General features: G+C 35.1%; 2 protein-coding genes across 3 annotated transcripts; both read left to right on the top strand.

Annotated features, from left to right (window-relative positions):
- The first annotated feature begins 3604 nt into the window (after positions 1-3604).
- Positions 3605-11093, top strand: LOC133803296 (26S proteasome non-ATPase regulatory subunit 12 homolog A). Of its 2 annotated transcripts, none has more exons than XM_062241293.1 (12): positions 3605-3762; positions 4105-4168; positions 4259-4453; positions 8129-8236; positions 8322-8426; positions 8510-8566; positions 8688-8884; positions 9884-9983; positions 10053-10165; positions 10277-10430; positions 10515-10592; positions 10757-11093. In XM_062241293.1, the coding sequence occupies exons 2-12, from the start codon at positions 4166-4168 to the stop codon at positions 10973-10975; spliced, it is 1329 nt and encodes a 442-aa protein (XP_062097277.1). In that variant the 5' UTR covers positions 3605-3762; positions 4105-4165; the 3' UTR covers positions 10976-11093. The 2 variants fall into 2 exon arrangements, with proteins under 2 accessions (XP_062097277.1, XP_062097283.1); XM_062241299.1 differs by having other exon boundaries at positions 3608-3762; positions 4109-4168.
- LOC133803312 (protein TRACHEARY ELEMENT DIFFERENTIATION-RELATED 7A-like) lies at positions 11094-12426 on the top strand. The gene has a single exon (XM_062241311.1). The coding sequence runs from the start codon at positions 11676-11678 to the stop codon at positions 12228-12230; it is 555 nt and encodes a 184-aa protein (XP_062097295.1). The 5' UTR covers positions 11094-11675; the 3' UTR covers positions 12231-12426.
- The last annotated feature ends 382 nt before the right edge of the window (positions 12427-12808 follow it).

Below are 12808 nucleotides of genomic sequence, written 5' to 3'. Positions count from 1 at the left end.
TTAATTTTCTCCATACTCTTTATTTAAATTTCTAACAGAATTTAACATGGACTAAGCAAGATTCATTTTTTTTTTTAAATTGAGTTTGATATAATCTAATATGTGTTATATGTAGACAGTGATTTCTAACTCATAACTCATATTGAATATGTTTTATGTGAAAACCTTATTAATCTAGTTTTGAAAAAAGTTATTGGGTATTATTTATGAATGTTATTAGTGTTGAGTTTTATGTTTTTATACAACCACATTTCTAATGTAATACTTTTGATTATCAATAAAGAAATAGAAACTATTTTTTTCTATCAATTACATTGCTTTTTTGTTTTATTACATGATTATTTGCTTAAATTAGTGTATAAAATTTTCACTGTTTTGTTAATCTACGGTATGATCTACTTATACACTAAGTGTGATGTTGTGTCTGTGACATTAGCTAAGTTGATAAGATCCAATATATTTTGTTACATTGGACTAGGACCAACACTGATAATTGATATATAAATAAGTATCATTATTATCGAATCTAATTAGAGTTACAACATTGATTAGATGTCAAGTCGATCTAAATTCTTAGTGATACTATTTCTATTAATTGTATTAAGTGAATTTTTTGATTTGATTGTTAAAAACCTACCCTACAACATAGCCTATACTTACATTTTGGATGTCCATTAATATAATTGAATGAGAGTATGTATCATAGATATGAAATCTATAGCTTCTATATGAGAAGTGAAAATATGACTTTCTTAATAGCTTAGTCCAAATGGTCAAATGATTGAGTCATCATATCTGTGATTAAGTTCACGAATTTATCATTTATAAGAGACTTAGTAGTGGTTAAGAATAAAATACTGATAATGGGTAAAACGATAATTTATACCTAGCTCATTAGTAAGTCGTCGATACAAGATTAACTGACGATAATGATTATAACAATGGATAATGACTTTATGCGAGTAAGATTGTTCTATGAATTTAAGAGTTAAATTTCAAATCTATAGTGAAGTTATAAAAAATTAATAAATTGTGAGATAATTTATTTAATATAAAAACTCTCGAGAATTTATTAAAACTTGTATTCATGGATCGATGGTCCCCATGCGTCTCTTATCAAATCAAGTTTAATAGTCTTTGTTGACTGCCTTTTTCGCTATCAACTAATTAAATAAGAACTTAAAGAAATACAGATGGAAGACATAAAATTTACGTGATTCATGTTATAAAACAACCCTAGTCCACGAGACTTTAGTATTAGTGTTCTTGAAGCTTGAGATGGCAAGCTTCAATGAAGATTTTTTCAGGAAGCGTATATATTGCTTTGAGTACAAAAGTGGGATGAAAAGTCCCTTACAATGGATGGCCTAACCCTATTTATAGTGGTTGGGGACAATTAATTCCATTAATGGGGATTTATTACAAATATTCCCAATCATGTGGGAGTTTAATGCTAATTAACACCTTCGGGTGCCCTAATTAAGGTGGCGGGCCCAGGCGTATCGCACGGGGCCCAATTCGCAGGTTGCAGCCCACTACCTTACAGGAGACTCGCCCCTAACACTGCCAGAATGCACCTAAAAGTTTCCCATGTTAGGTGGCGCATTGGGACATGACAATTGTCGAGTGTACGGGCTCAACACCATTACTTGGGGCACAAGAAGATATCAGATGGGCACCTATGATACAAAGCTCGTACGACTAGCATCTGGCATTCCCTCTAGTTCCTCAGGACAAACTCCTAGGTTTGGAGGACTAACTGATCAAGAAGACGAGAGGAACATAACGAATGTCCTCGGGACGTGCCCTAACTTGAAGACTAGGGGTGTTCATTGGTCGGTTTGGTCGGGTTATAACATATTTTAATTAACCTAATGTAAAAATCGGGTTGCAAAAATCCAACTTTAACCCGTCCAATGTTTTAAGTGTTTTGGTCAGGTTAACTCGTCCAAACCAATCTTAAGTTTTTTTTTTTTTAAATGTTCAAATAATTAGATTCAACAAACTAAATGTATAGTATACATCTTCCAAACTTAGACATATTATTCTAAATTGAAACTTTAAAACATTATTCTAAATTCATTGTTAAAAATTTAAAATTAATATTTAATATTACATATAATATATACAATATATGTATGTATAAATGAAAAAAAACTCTCAATAAGTTTATTCGGGTTATTTGGGCGGGTTGATATAATTTCCAAATCGGCCAATATAATAATTGGATGGTTTGAATTTTTGTTGGGTTATTCGGGTTACATTTTTTGTCAGTTTTTTTTTATTTGGTTTGGTTTGGACGGTTTATTCGGGCTAGGCGGTTTGCAAAAGCTTTTGCACAACCTTATTGAAGACATCCACACCTGGAAACATATAATAATGCGTCGGGAGGAATCTGCGATCCAAGGAGCTCTAGGTGAGCTCTACAAGACTTTATTAGCTCCAAAGGAGCCTAATTACTTCTCTAATGACTGCCACATGTCCAATGATGAAATCACAGACAACAGTCTCAAATAATTGATTTAATTATCAATTATAAATGTCAAATTGACAAGGCAAATTTAATGATATTTACATGTATTGTAATTCCCTAATGATGTGTAATTACAATTATCCTCCCTTAATTAATACACCAGTGGGCCCAATTACGAGTCAAACACATAATTAGAGTGTATACTTTTTTGGACCTTGTGTTTTATCTTATTACTTGTTTGGACCCTGTGTTTTGATAAATTCCCTTTTGAACCTGTGTGTTTGTAAAATGGTTCAAATAGACCCATAAACCCAATTTTGATAAAGAAAAAATTGAATGTAACAACACAATTGTTAGGCAGAAATTTTTTGTTTTTGTTTTGAATTGTTAGTTTGATGAATTATTTGTAATTTTAGTTTAGAAAACTTTGACCAAAATTGAGTGAGTTTAGAGTTCTATTTGAACCATTTTACAAAATATAGTGTCCAAAAAGTCATTTGTCAAAACACAGTGTCCAACCACGTAATTGGATAAAACACATGGTCAAAAAATGTTAAGACCACCTCCAATGTAAGATGTAAATTTTGTGCCAAATTTGGCACAAAAAATGAGCATTGCTATATTTTGCTCAATATTTGCAATTGTATTCCAATACACAAAATGTAAATTAACAAAAAAAAAATAAAGTCAACAATTCATTCGATATTGATTGATAATATACAAAAATTATTTAATTTTTCATTTTTTATTGTAAAAAAGTGAATAAAAAAAATAATATGGTTAGTCATTAATTTTTACTAATAAATTAGTGACAATATGGTAAATAAAAAAGTAACATTTATTGTTTGGCCAAATTTGACCGATGCTATATCTTGTGCCAAAATTAACACAATTTTTATCATATGTCAAATTTGACACACTTTTTAAAATAACATTAGAGTAATACTTTTGTTAAAATGTGCTAAATATAACAATGCACTACTTTTTTTATTCTACAATTTATTAATAAAAGTATTTAATTGTTATAAATAATATTTCGAGGACCTTATAACAAAGTAATGGAGATTTTGAGGACTACCCGTGACAAGTACCAGTTTTGGAAAAGCATTTGTTAATTTCTTGATGGAAGAGGCAACCTCGCGGATATAAACTCTCAACAGCCAAACACTCTTCTCTCACCATCGGATCCGAAGCGCCATTGACGGCCATCTGCCCTTAGCTCAGCCCAACTCCACGGCGACTGGTTTTTCGACCGTTGGACACTGATCTTGGATTTCTGTACCTTTACGGTACTCTTACAATTTCCGTTCTTTCTTTACTTTCAGTGATATGGTATTGGTTGTATTTTTTTTGGTTCACAAGAATCTTCTGCCAAGAAAAGATTATCAACTTAGCAACTTTACTACCGTTTGGTTTTCTATCATAGCTTCCTCTAAGTGACAAGGGTTTGACATATTCAGATTTCAATTTTCTTTTTACCAGGAATCTATTGATGGGCTAAGCATTTCTTTTTTTATATTATTATTATTCATAAAAAAAATTCTCATGCATTTTCCCGGAAAACTGAGCTTAATATAAAACTATGTATGAATTACTGAATTACTCTAACTTAGGGTTTTCATTTGTGACAGGCAGTTCTCTGCTAGGGTTTTCATTTGGTTATCGTATATTGGGATCTAAACTAAATTAAATATGGTAATACCCTCTTTTCATTCGGATTTTTCATTGGCGGGATTCATTTGACTGTAAAAGTAAATTATGCATACGAATTTGTTCAACTTCCAGGAAGGAGGAGGTAATTTGGAGGCGACCATAGAGCAATTGCTCAATGTGGAGAAGCAGATGAGGCTTGCTGGAGATGTGGCAGGAACCAAGAAGGCTGCCACTGACATTCTACAACTCTGCTTTGAAGCACGTGCTTGGAAGACCCTCAATGAGCAGATTATTGTCTTATCAAAACGCCGGGGTCAACTTAAGCAGGTACTACATTGAAAAAGACCAACTTAACTTTAATGTTGGATAATGATTTTTAAATTGTTCTGTGTTTCAATTCGGTTTTAAACATTTAGTTACCTGCAGACAAAGAGTTACAAACTGTTTAAAGGGATCTAGGACTTGTGTAATTGTTAAAAATCAGAAACTTCTTTGGAGCAGTATTTATGCTTCATAAGTTGTTTATAATTTTCTATTTTTAGTATGTGCAATTTATGCATTTGCTTATAAATGTTAGAGTTGACTATGTCTAGATGCCAGAACGAGTGTTTTTCTTCTTCAAATTATTGCATATGTTTTTTTTTTGGCGCTGATAGTGTAACCCTCGTGTTGGTGGTATTAGTTTATGCAACAAGAAAACTAACTTTAACTGTGTCGTTTTAGTTAGGACTTTGTTCTGTGTAATGCACCATTATATGTGTGGCGAGTTTGTCTTCTAGTTATTTGTGGCTAACTCAAGTAGTTTAATGAGGAAATGGTCCAGGATTCAACTCCTGTAATCGTATAAACAAAGGTATTTTTTGTTCTCCTAAGAAGTTTATATTATATAGTGTTAGTTTGATTGCTTATTCACTTGATTCAGCGACTGGTATGTTATTTGCGGTGGTATGCCTTCCTTTACCAAGAAAGGACTTTAAAGAAAGGACTTTAGAATACTATGCTTCTTTTTTCCAAAACTAAAGATATAGAAGATAAAAAGAGAATGGAGCATTCAACTTCACTGTTATGGGAACCTCATGTGGAATAGGGATTCCTCAAGGGATTGAGGGACAAAGCATTTAATTACAACTTACCATCACAATGAAAAAGTAAAGTGTTTAGTTAGTGTCTTGGAATTAGTCAAGTAAATACTTCTGTCTTTATTTTAGAGCAGGTTCACCTTGCACTTGGTTTTTTATTTTCATATGATCTTCAAGAATCTCATTTCAGTTTATTTTATTTCTTTTCGTCCCTTGGGTTAACAAACTCTTTCTTCATATATCTTATTTATTCTCACATACAAGATGATAGGCTTTTTCTTAGCAAGAATCTAACTTTCAATCTCACAACACCAATTGCTGAAATCCCTAAAGGAAATCTTTATTAAAATGATAACAGTAGTACAATTTTACAAGCTTTCGAGAGGCATGTACTATCCTATTCCAACCATTCTAGAGGATTGGGCTCTCCACAATGAGTCTAAACTCTCTTAATTTTTTGCACAACCAACTCTCTTAATTTTTTGCACAACCAACTCTCTAATCCCATGACCCTTAAATAAATTTCTATAGCCATGTCAAAGGCTAACCACAACCTATTATTAACTAGCAGCCTATTATTACATGACAACTCAGCTGAAAACTAATTCACTTAGCCTTCTTCCTTTGATAAACAAATCTGATCTGGGCCTTATCAATACCCCCGCAAAACCTTCACCTTGTCCTCAAGGTGGAAGTTGTCGTTGGATGGTGGAGAAATCTTCCCAGGTAGCCTCGAAGTTTGGCAGTGACTTCCCTTTTATCAAAACTTCAGTTCTTCCTACTAGGCCCTGCTGATTTGATCTTAGCTTGAGCTTTTTTAGTCTTTGTCATTGTCTGTAATGCAACTAATGTTCTACCAAGAGATGGGTCACTTTGTAACATTACTCGTTGCTTTCCCACTTGAAATTCCATGGTATGAAGTTTCCAATCTGCGTGAGTCATTCCCAAAGTGGTGAGCCATTGTAACCCCAAAATTACGTCCGCACTTCCCAATTTCAGTGGTAAAAAATCATCTCAAATCTCTACCCCTTGGAAATGGATGTTTAAATTTTTACAAACCCCCTTATTCTTCATGGAATCTCCATTTCCCATCGTCACTCCGTACTCGCTGGTCTTGGTGACAGGAAGGTTCAATTCGGTCACAATATCTTGAGAAATAAAATTATGAGTAGCCCCGAAATCGATTAAAATGACCACCTCACAAGAGTCGAGTTGGCCCTTGAGTTTCATAGTCTTGTTAGAGGTCAAACCAGCCAACAAATGTAGGGACGCTTCTGCAGAATTTCCAACTTCTGTGGAGTCTAACTCTGCTGCCTTTTCCGTTGTATCTTCTGAACCTTGCTTCGAGAGTGCGTCATCGATTTCTTCAGGAACCATCAGGATGTTCATCTCCTTTTGTTTACAGCGATGTCCGGGAGACCATTTATCATCTCATCGGAAACATAGGCCCTTCTCTCTTTTGTATTGAATCTGGTTTTTAGTCAATCTTCTGACCTCTCCCATCAGATTAGTGTAGTTGGTCCTGGTTGGGGTGCTCCCTTGTATTGCACTTGAAAATTGCACTTAGGTGCTATTGAAATTGGATGTTTTCGGTCGGAATTGGGCAGCCGCATTCAACTTTTCCTCAATATTTTGGGCTATTTCCATAGCTTCATGCACATTTCTTGGTCGCTGAATTCGTAATTCTGTTCTTATGGAGGGCACCGATCCATTAATGAAAGTTCCCAATTGAACTTCTAGCTGAATATTGCCTAACGGTGCCAACATTCTTATAAAATTCTTGAATTCAGCAACAGATCCTTCTTGCTTCACAGCCAAGCACTGGTCATATAATGAACCAGTTTATGTCCCGAAAATGGCGCAACATCAGCATTTTCATTTCTTCCCAACTCAATATGGCTCGCCTTTTGTTCTCATATTGGTACCACAATAGAGCATCACTGGAGAACGAGATGAAAGTTGCTTCAATTCTCTCTTCTTCGTCATAATATGACAAGCAAAGTACCTCTCGGCCTGCATAATCTACCCATATGGATTTTCTCTATCAAACAGTGGCATTTTTAACTTCTTAAGTCTTTGTTCATGGCGATAAGAAGAGCTGGAATGATTCCTTTATGTTGAAGTTTCCCCCACGAATCTACTCCCCTTTGAAGCACCAGCATTTGCCATCATCTTCATGCCTTTGCCATGTGCGACTGATGTCGTCTCTCTTGGTTCTGGGTCTCTCTTGGTTCTGGGTTGTTGGTTGCGCCTTCTTGATGATCTTGCTGCTTTCTTGACCTTTCTTGGGTATCTAGGAATGATTGAAGTTGTTGTAACTGTTGTTGTAGTTGTCGCCCTATTTCTTGGATGGAATCTTTGACAACAGCTACTTCGACTTTCAAAGCTTCCATTTCATCTTCCACGGATGCAGTTGAATCTCCTTTCTCCCCTACTTCCTTGACTTTCTTTGGCCCCATGTTCGCAGCTCACCGCACCAAATTGATAGGCTTTTACTTAGCAATCTAACTTTCAATCTCACAACACCAATTGCTGAAATCCCTAAAGGAGATCTTTATTGAAATGATAACTGGAGTACAAATTTACAAGCTTTCGAGAGGCTTGCACTATCCTAATCCAACCTGTCAAGAGGATTGGGCTCTTCACAATGAGTCTAAACTCTTAATTTTCTGCACACCCAACTCTCTAATCCCATGACCCTTAAATACATTTCTATAGCCATCTCAAAGACTAACCACAACCTATTATTACATGACAACTAAGCAATCCTACTAAATAACTAGCAGCCTATTATTACATGACAACTCAGCTAAAAACTAATTCACTTAGCCTTCTTCATTTTATAAGCAAATCTGATCTGGGGCTTATCACAAGATACAAGAACTGTGTTTTCTCAATGCTATTTGTGGGGTGTTATGTACAGGCTGTAACTGCTATGGTCCAGCAAGCAATGCAGTATATAGATGAGACTCCAGATGTTGAAACTCGTGTGGAGCTTATAAAAACCCTTAATAATGTTGCTGCTGGAAAGGTAAATATGTTTTTTAATGCTCCAACCTAAAGGCTCCTATCAGTTTATCTCATACTTTCTTCTACTGATTTCTGTGGATATGTAGATATATGTTGAGATTGAGAGAGCCAGGTTGACTAAAAAACTTGCAAAGATAAAGGAAGAACAAGGACTTATAGCTGAAGCTGCTGATTTGATGCAAGAAATAGCGGTTGGTGCAGGATTTCATCAGTGTGATATTCCATTCCTGTAAGATAACTTTTTCAAGCACTTTTTGATGGTTTAGCTTTACAGGTTGAAACTTTTGGCGCTATGGCAAAAACTGAGAAAATTGCTTTCATTCTTGAACAAGTATGTTATTCTTACCACGGTTACATTAGTATTTATAGAAAGTGTTTTCTTACATTGTTGATGTATTGGAACATAATTTTGATGCTAGTTCCACTGTTTATCCAATCATTAAAATTTGCAGGTCCGACTGTGTTTGGATCGTCAAGATTATGTTCGTGCCCAAATCCTGTCAAGGAAGATTAGTCCAAGGGTTTTTGATGTTGACATCTCAAAAGAGAAGAAAAAACCTAAAGAAGGTGATGGTGTTGTTGAGGAGGCTCCTGCTGATATTCCATCACTCTTGGAGTTAAAGCGGATTTATTATGAATTAATGATAAGGTACATGGGGGGAGTTTTCCCATTTCACTGTTCTCTCTGTATTTTATTGTATCTCATACGATTGGTGATGTTTGACTGAACTGTAATTATCTTAAGGAGGATTTGTGAGATCTCATCTTATGGTTAATCATGGTGTTTCTGACTTTGGTCTTTGAGGTTTGTTTATTGGATTATAGTGCTGCAGTGGTATTGATTCATTGTTGTCGAGGATATCTTACTTTCCCATCAATGTGTGCAGTAATATCATAGTGCTGCAGTAGTATGATGAGCTTGTCAAGCTTTGGTTCATGCTTTGCATAATAGTACTCACTGTCTTCTAGAATATATTACGTTTTCCCATCATTGTTTTAAACTGTGATATATATTTCTCTTTTGGCTTTTGATGAACATATAGTCATCAAAGGCCTTGTGAAATTTTTTTCAAATATATAAGAGGGGTATATAGCTCAAATGGTCTTGTCAGTGGTTTGCTCCCAAGGGTCTGTGGTGCGATACCCATAGTAATTGCTATAGTTTGTGTTCCTCAAATATTATAGGTTCAGGCGATTAAAAAATCATTTCAATATAAATGTTACTTGGTTTATGATTGTTAAGATTGAATACTTTGATTGATTTGGGATAAAGCTTGGCTACTGTAGAAGATTTGTCATTTAAGATGACTAATAGATCACTTTTGGGCAATGAGCTGATCCATTTGTTTTAGGAAAATTTCTTTGGGAATTTTACTCAAAAGTGTATTAACTTATTTTCTTTTGGGTTTTAGTATTTCAAGCCATCACATGAAATTGCGACAAACCAACAGAATATTTGATTTTTCGTAACCTATTGTCTATTTTTGTTGGATATAGCTCTGTAACTAGCCATAATATTTTAGAGGTTGAGGGTTTGCACAAGAACCTCACAGTTTATGTTTTAGTATGCCATCATAACTTTGCTGAAATTTTGTTTTAGTTCCAAAAAGAAATACATGATTTAATACTGGCTTTGGCTTATTTTCAGGTATTATTCACATAACAATGATTACCTTGAAATTTGCCGATGCTACAAGGCAATATATGAGATTCCTGCTGTCAAAGAAAACCCTTCTGACTGGATACCGGTAAAGTACCTCTCTGCCTTTTTTGCTTTTGATTTATTTAGAACTTCTCTGATAGATTTCCGCGTGCAGATCTTAAGGAAAATATGTTGGTACTTGGTTCTGGCGCCACATGATCCAATGCAATCAAGTCTTCTTAATTCCACCTTGGAGGATAAGAATCTCACTGAACTTTCAAATTTTAGGTATGGCTCGGGCAGTTGTATTCATTGCATAAATGCTGTGAGTGTTAGCTGTGTATATAACATACTGCCTTGTTTAATTAGACAATCGAGTGTTGTATCCATTCTTTGTAGGTTGCTGTTGAAGCAACTGGTCACCATGGAGGTTGTACAATGGACAGCTCTTTGGAATTCATACAAGGATGAGTTCGAGAATGAGAAGAACATGCTTGGAGGTTTCTTGGGGGACAAAGCAGCTGAAGATCTAAAACAGAGGGTTATAGAACATGTGTGTTTTCTCCTGACACTAGCATATTTTGCAGCTTTTTGTTTCTGGTTACCTTTATTTATTTGTTTAAATTTTCCTTTTCAGAATATCTTAGTTGTCTCAAAGTACTACGCCAGGATTACGCTGAAGAGACTTGCAGAGCTCTTGTGTCTCAGTATCCAGGTTTGTCAGTGCTAATTTTAATTTACCAGGCTTAAACTTGTAAAGAATTAAATGTAGTTAAATCATGTGTCTGTTAGTTGCTTCCTATATACCATTGTTGGATATTCAAGTTATATTGGTGTTGATCTCTAGCTTGGACTCTTTTTTCTCCTCTGTAAATGCAGGAAGCTGAGAAGCATCTTTCAGAAATGGTTGTTTCCAAGGCCCTAGTTTCAAAGATTGACAGGCCGATGGGTGTCGTTAATTTTCAAACGGCAAAGGATAGCAACGAAATTCTTAACGCCTGGTCTTCAAACTTGGAGAAGCTGCTTGATCTTGTTGAGAAGAGTTGCCACCAGATACACAAGGAAACTATGGTTCACAAAGCTGCTTTGAAAGTTTGAGGTTGCCGTAGCCAATTGCTTGTAGAACTGGCTTATTAACTTTTAGACTCCATAACAATTTGGTTCCTGAACTAAATATTTTTTTTTGGTGGCATTTAAATACCCAACTTTACATCTATGGCTGCGATCTTTTTTTTTATTATTTTATTTTTCACAATTTCATTCAAAGTTTCAGTTAAACTAGCAATGTTTCCTCTCGATTAGGGTTGTTTTAGTGTGTTTTCTTCGTCTTCCAACATTATTTTAGTATGATTTGTGGCTAAGTTGCACTAAATTCCCGCTTATCACTACTAGCATGGTATAATAGTAATACAGATAAAGATATCCCACCTGAATTATAGTTTTATTTTGTCCAAAGCAAAATATACTAAATTCATTAATATATAAGGAGCCAGACTTCATGTGTGTTTAACCGTTTCACCTCGTTTGAAGCTAAAATATGCTTCTTGGGAAATATGAAGTCATCTCTGAGAAGTGTTTTTCAATCCAAACAATCCAATTGGAAATCTTCGAATGAGAGTTAAGTCACTTAAAACCTGCTACTAACTCCGAACTCCAAGTCTCCTAGGTTGGCTTCAAGCCTTTCCTTCAAATAGGCAGGCAATGCTCTCTTCTCCACACAACAGCTGAAATCTAAATCATCAACTTAACAGCTAAAATCTAAACCATCAACTTCCGTATTTGTGAAAAGAACACCAATATGGCATCTCAAAACAACTTCAATTTCCCATATTTCCCTCCTCCCTATCACCCTAATCAGCCACCTCCTCCAGCACCAAAGCCACCAAGCCATCCAAGCTCTCCACCGCCGCCCCATGCCCCTATCCGCCCACCACCTCATCCTCCTATTCGCCCTCCTCCACTGCCACCTCATCCTCCTGTGCACCCTCCTCCGCTGCCTCCTCAGCCACCATCACCGGACAATCATCCAACTGTTATAGTTATTGTGTTCATATCGGTTGGTGGTGTTTTCTTCCTTGCATTCTTTGCGGCTGCTCTGTTCTGTTTCCTCAAGAGGAAGAAGAAGACGGTCCAGAAAACCAAATTAGTCCATTTTGATGAACACGAGAAGGTGACGAAGGCCATTGTGGAAGGTCGTCATGGAACCGAAGCTGTGGTATTATCAGTGGAGGATGATGTTCATATTGAGGAAGAGGTACTGAAGAGTGAAAAGGTTGGTGAAAGTTTGCATGCCAAGTCAGCTGAGGGCAAGGCTTCCACATCAGCACCTTCTTCTAGTGTTTCCTCATCATAATCAACTAGGACAAAAGGCTCTATGATTTTTGAGCTCATTTCATTCCAGAAAATATTGGATTTGAATAATAATAATAAAAAATTTGAGATTATCACAAAAAACTAAAACTATAAATCTTAATTGTTTCATATGTTATTTATTAATTTGTTTAAGTAACAAAATTAATAAAACTTTAGATTTGTTAAATCTAATATTTTGCAACAACTATCAAGAAATATTATATTGGAGTACAAGACTATAGTAATAAAAAGAAAGAAAAAAACAATGATAATTAACTACTTTAGTAATAAATGAAAAAAAAAGTTTGTGATTTAGTAAATGAAAAATAATCAGTTTAAACTTCGTTTATCATAATCATACATGATCATCAGGTGGCACCTGAGAGAAAAAAATATGGAAAAATTATGTTGTTATGGCATTCATTGATTTGACAAAACGAAAATACCAAATTTAAATTAGTCTTAACAATAAAAGTTAGGAAACTATAAGCATGTTTGGTATTGTTTTATGCTTTTTGTTTTAAAAGTTGTGTTCTCATAAAACAGTTTTTGTAATTTAAAAAAAATAAAAGGTGTCTG

Source organism: Humulus lupulus, chromosome 1 (assembly GCF_963169125.1).
Source record: "Humulus lupulus chromosome 1, drHumLupu1.1, whole genome shotgun sequence".
NCBI classification, from domain to species: Eukaryota; Viridiplantae; Streptophyta; class Magnoliopsida; order Rosales; family Cannabaceae; genus Humulus; species Humulus lupulus.
The sequence above is the reverse complement of the archived record's forward strand: the minus strand, read 5'-3'. Positions and strand labels throughout refer to the sequence as shown.

Excerpts from the sequence above, each read along its gene's own strand:
- LOC133803296 (XM_062241293.1), top strand. Across the intron at positions 4,454-8,128 it reads GCCGGGGTCAACTTAAGCAG|GCTGTAACTGCTATGGTCCA; the intron begins GTACTACATTGA and ends TGTTATGTACAG. Across the intron at positions 10,431-10,514 it reads AACAGAGGGTTATAGAACAT|AATATCTTAGTTGTCTCAAA; the intron begins GTGTGTTTTCTC and ends TTTCCTTTTCAG.
- LOC133803312 (XM_062241311.1), top strand. The coding sequence starts at position 11,676 with ATGGCATCTCAAAACAACTTCAATTTCCCATATTTCCCTCCTCCCTAT.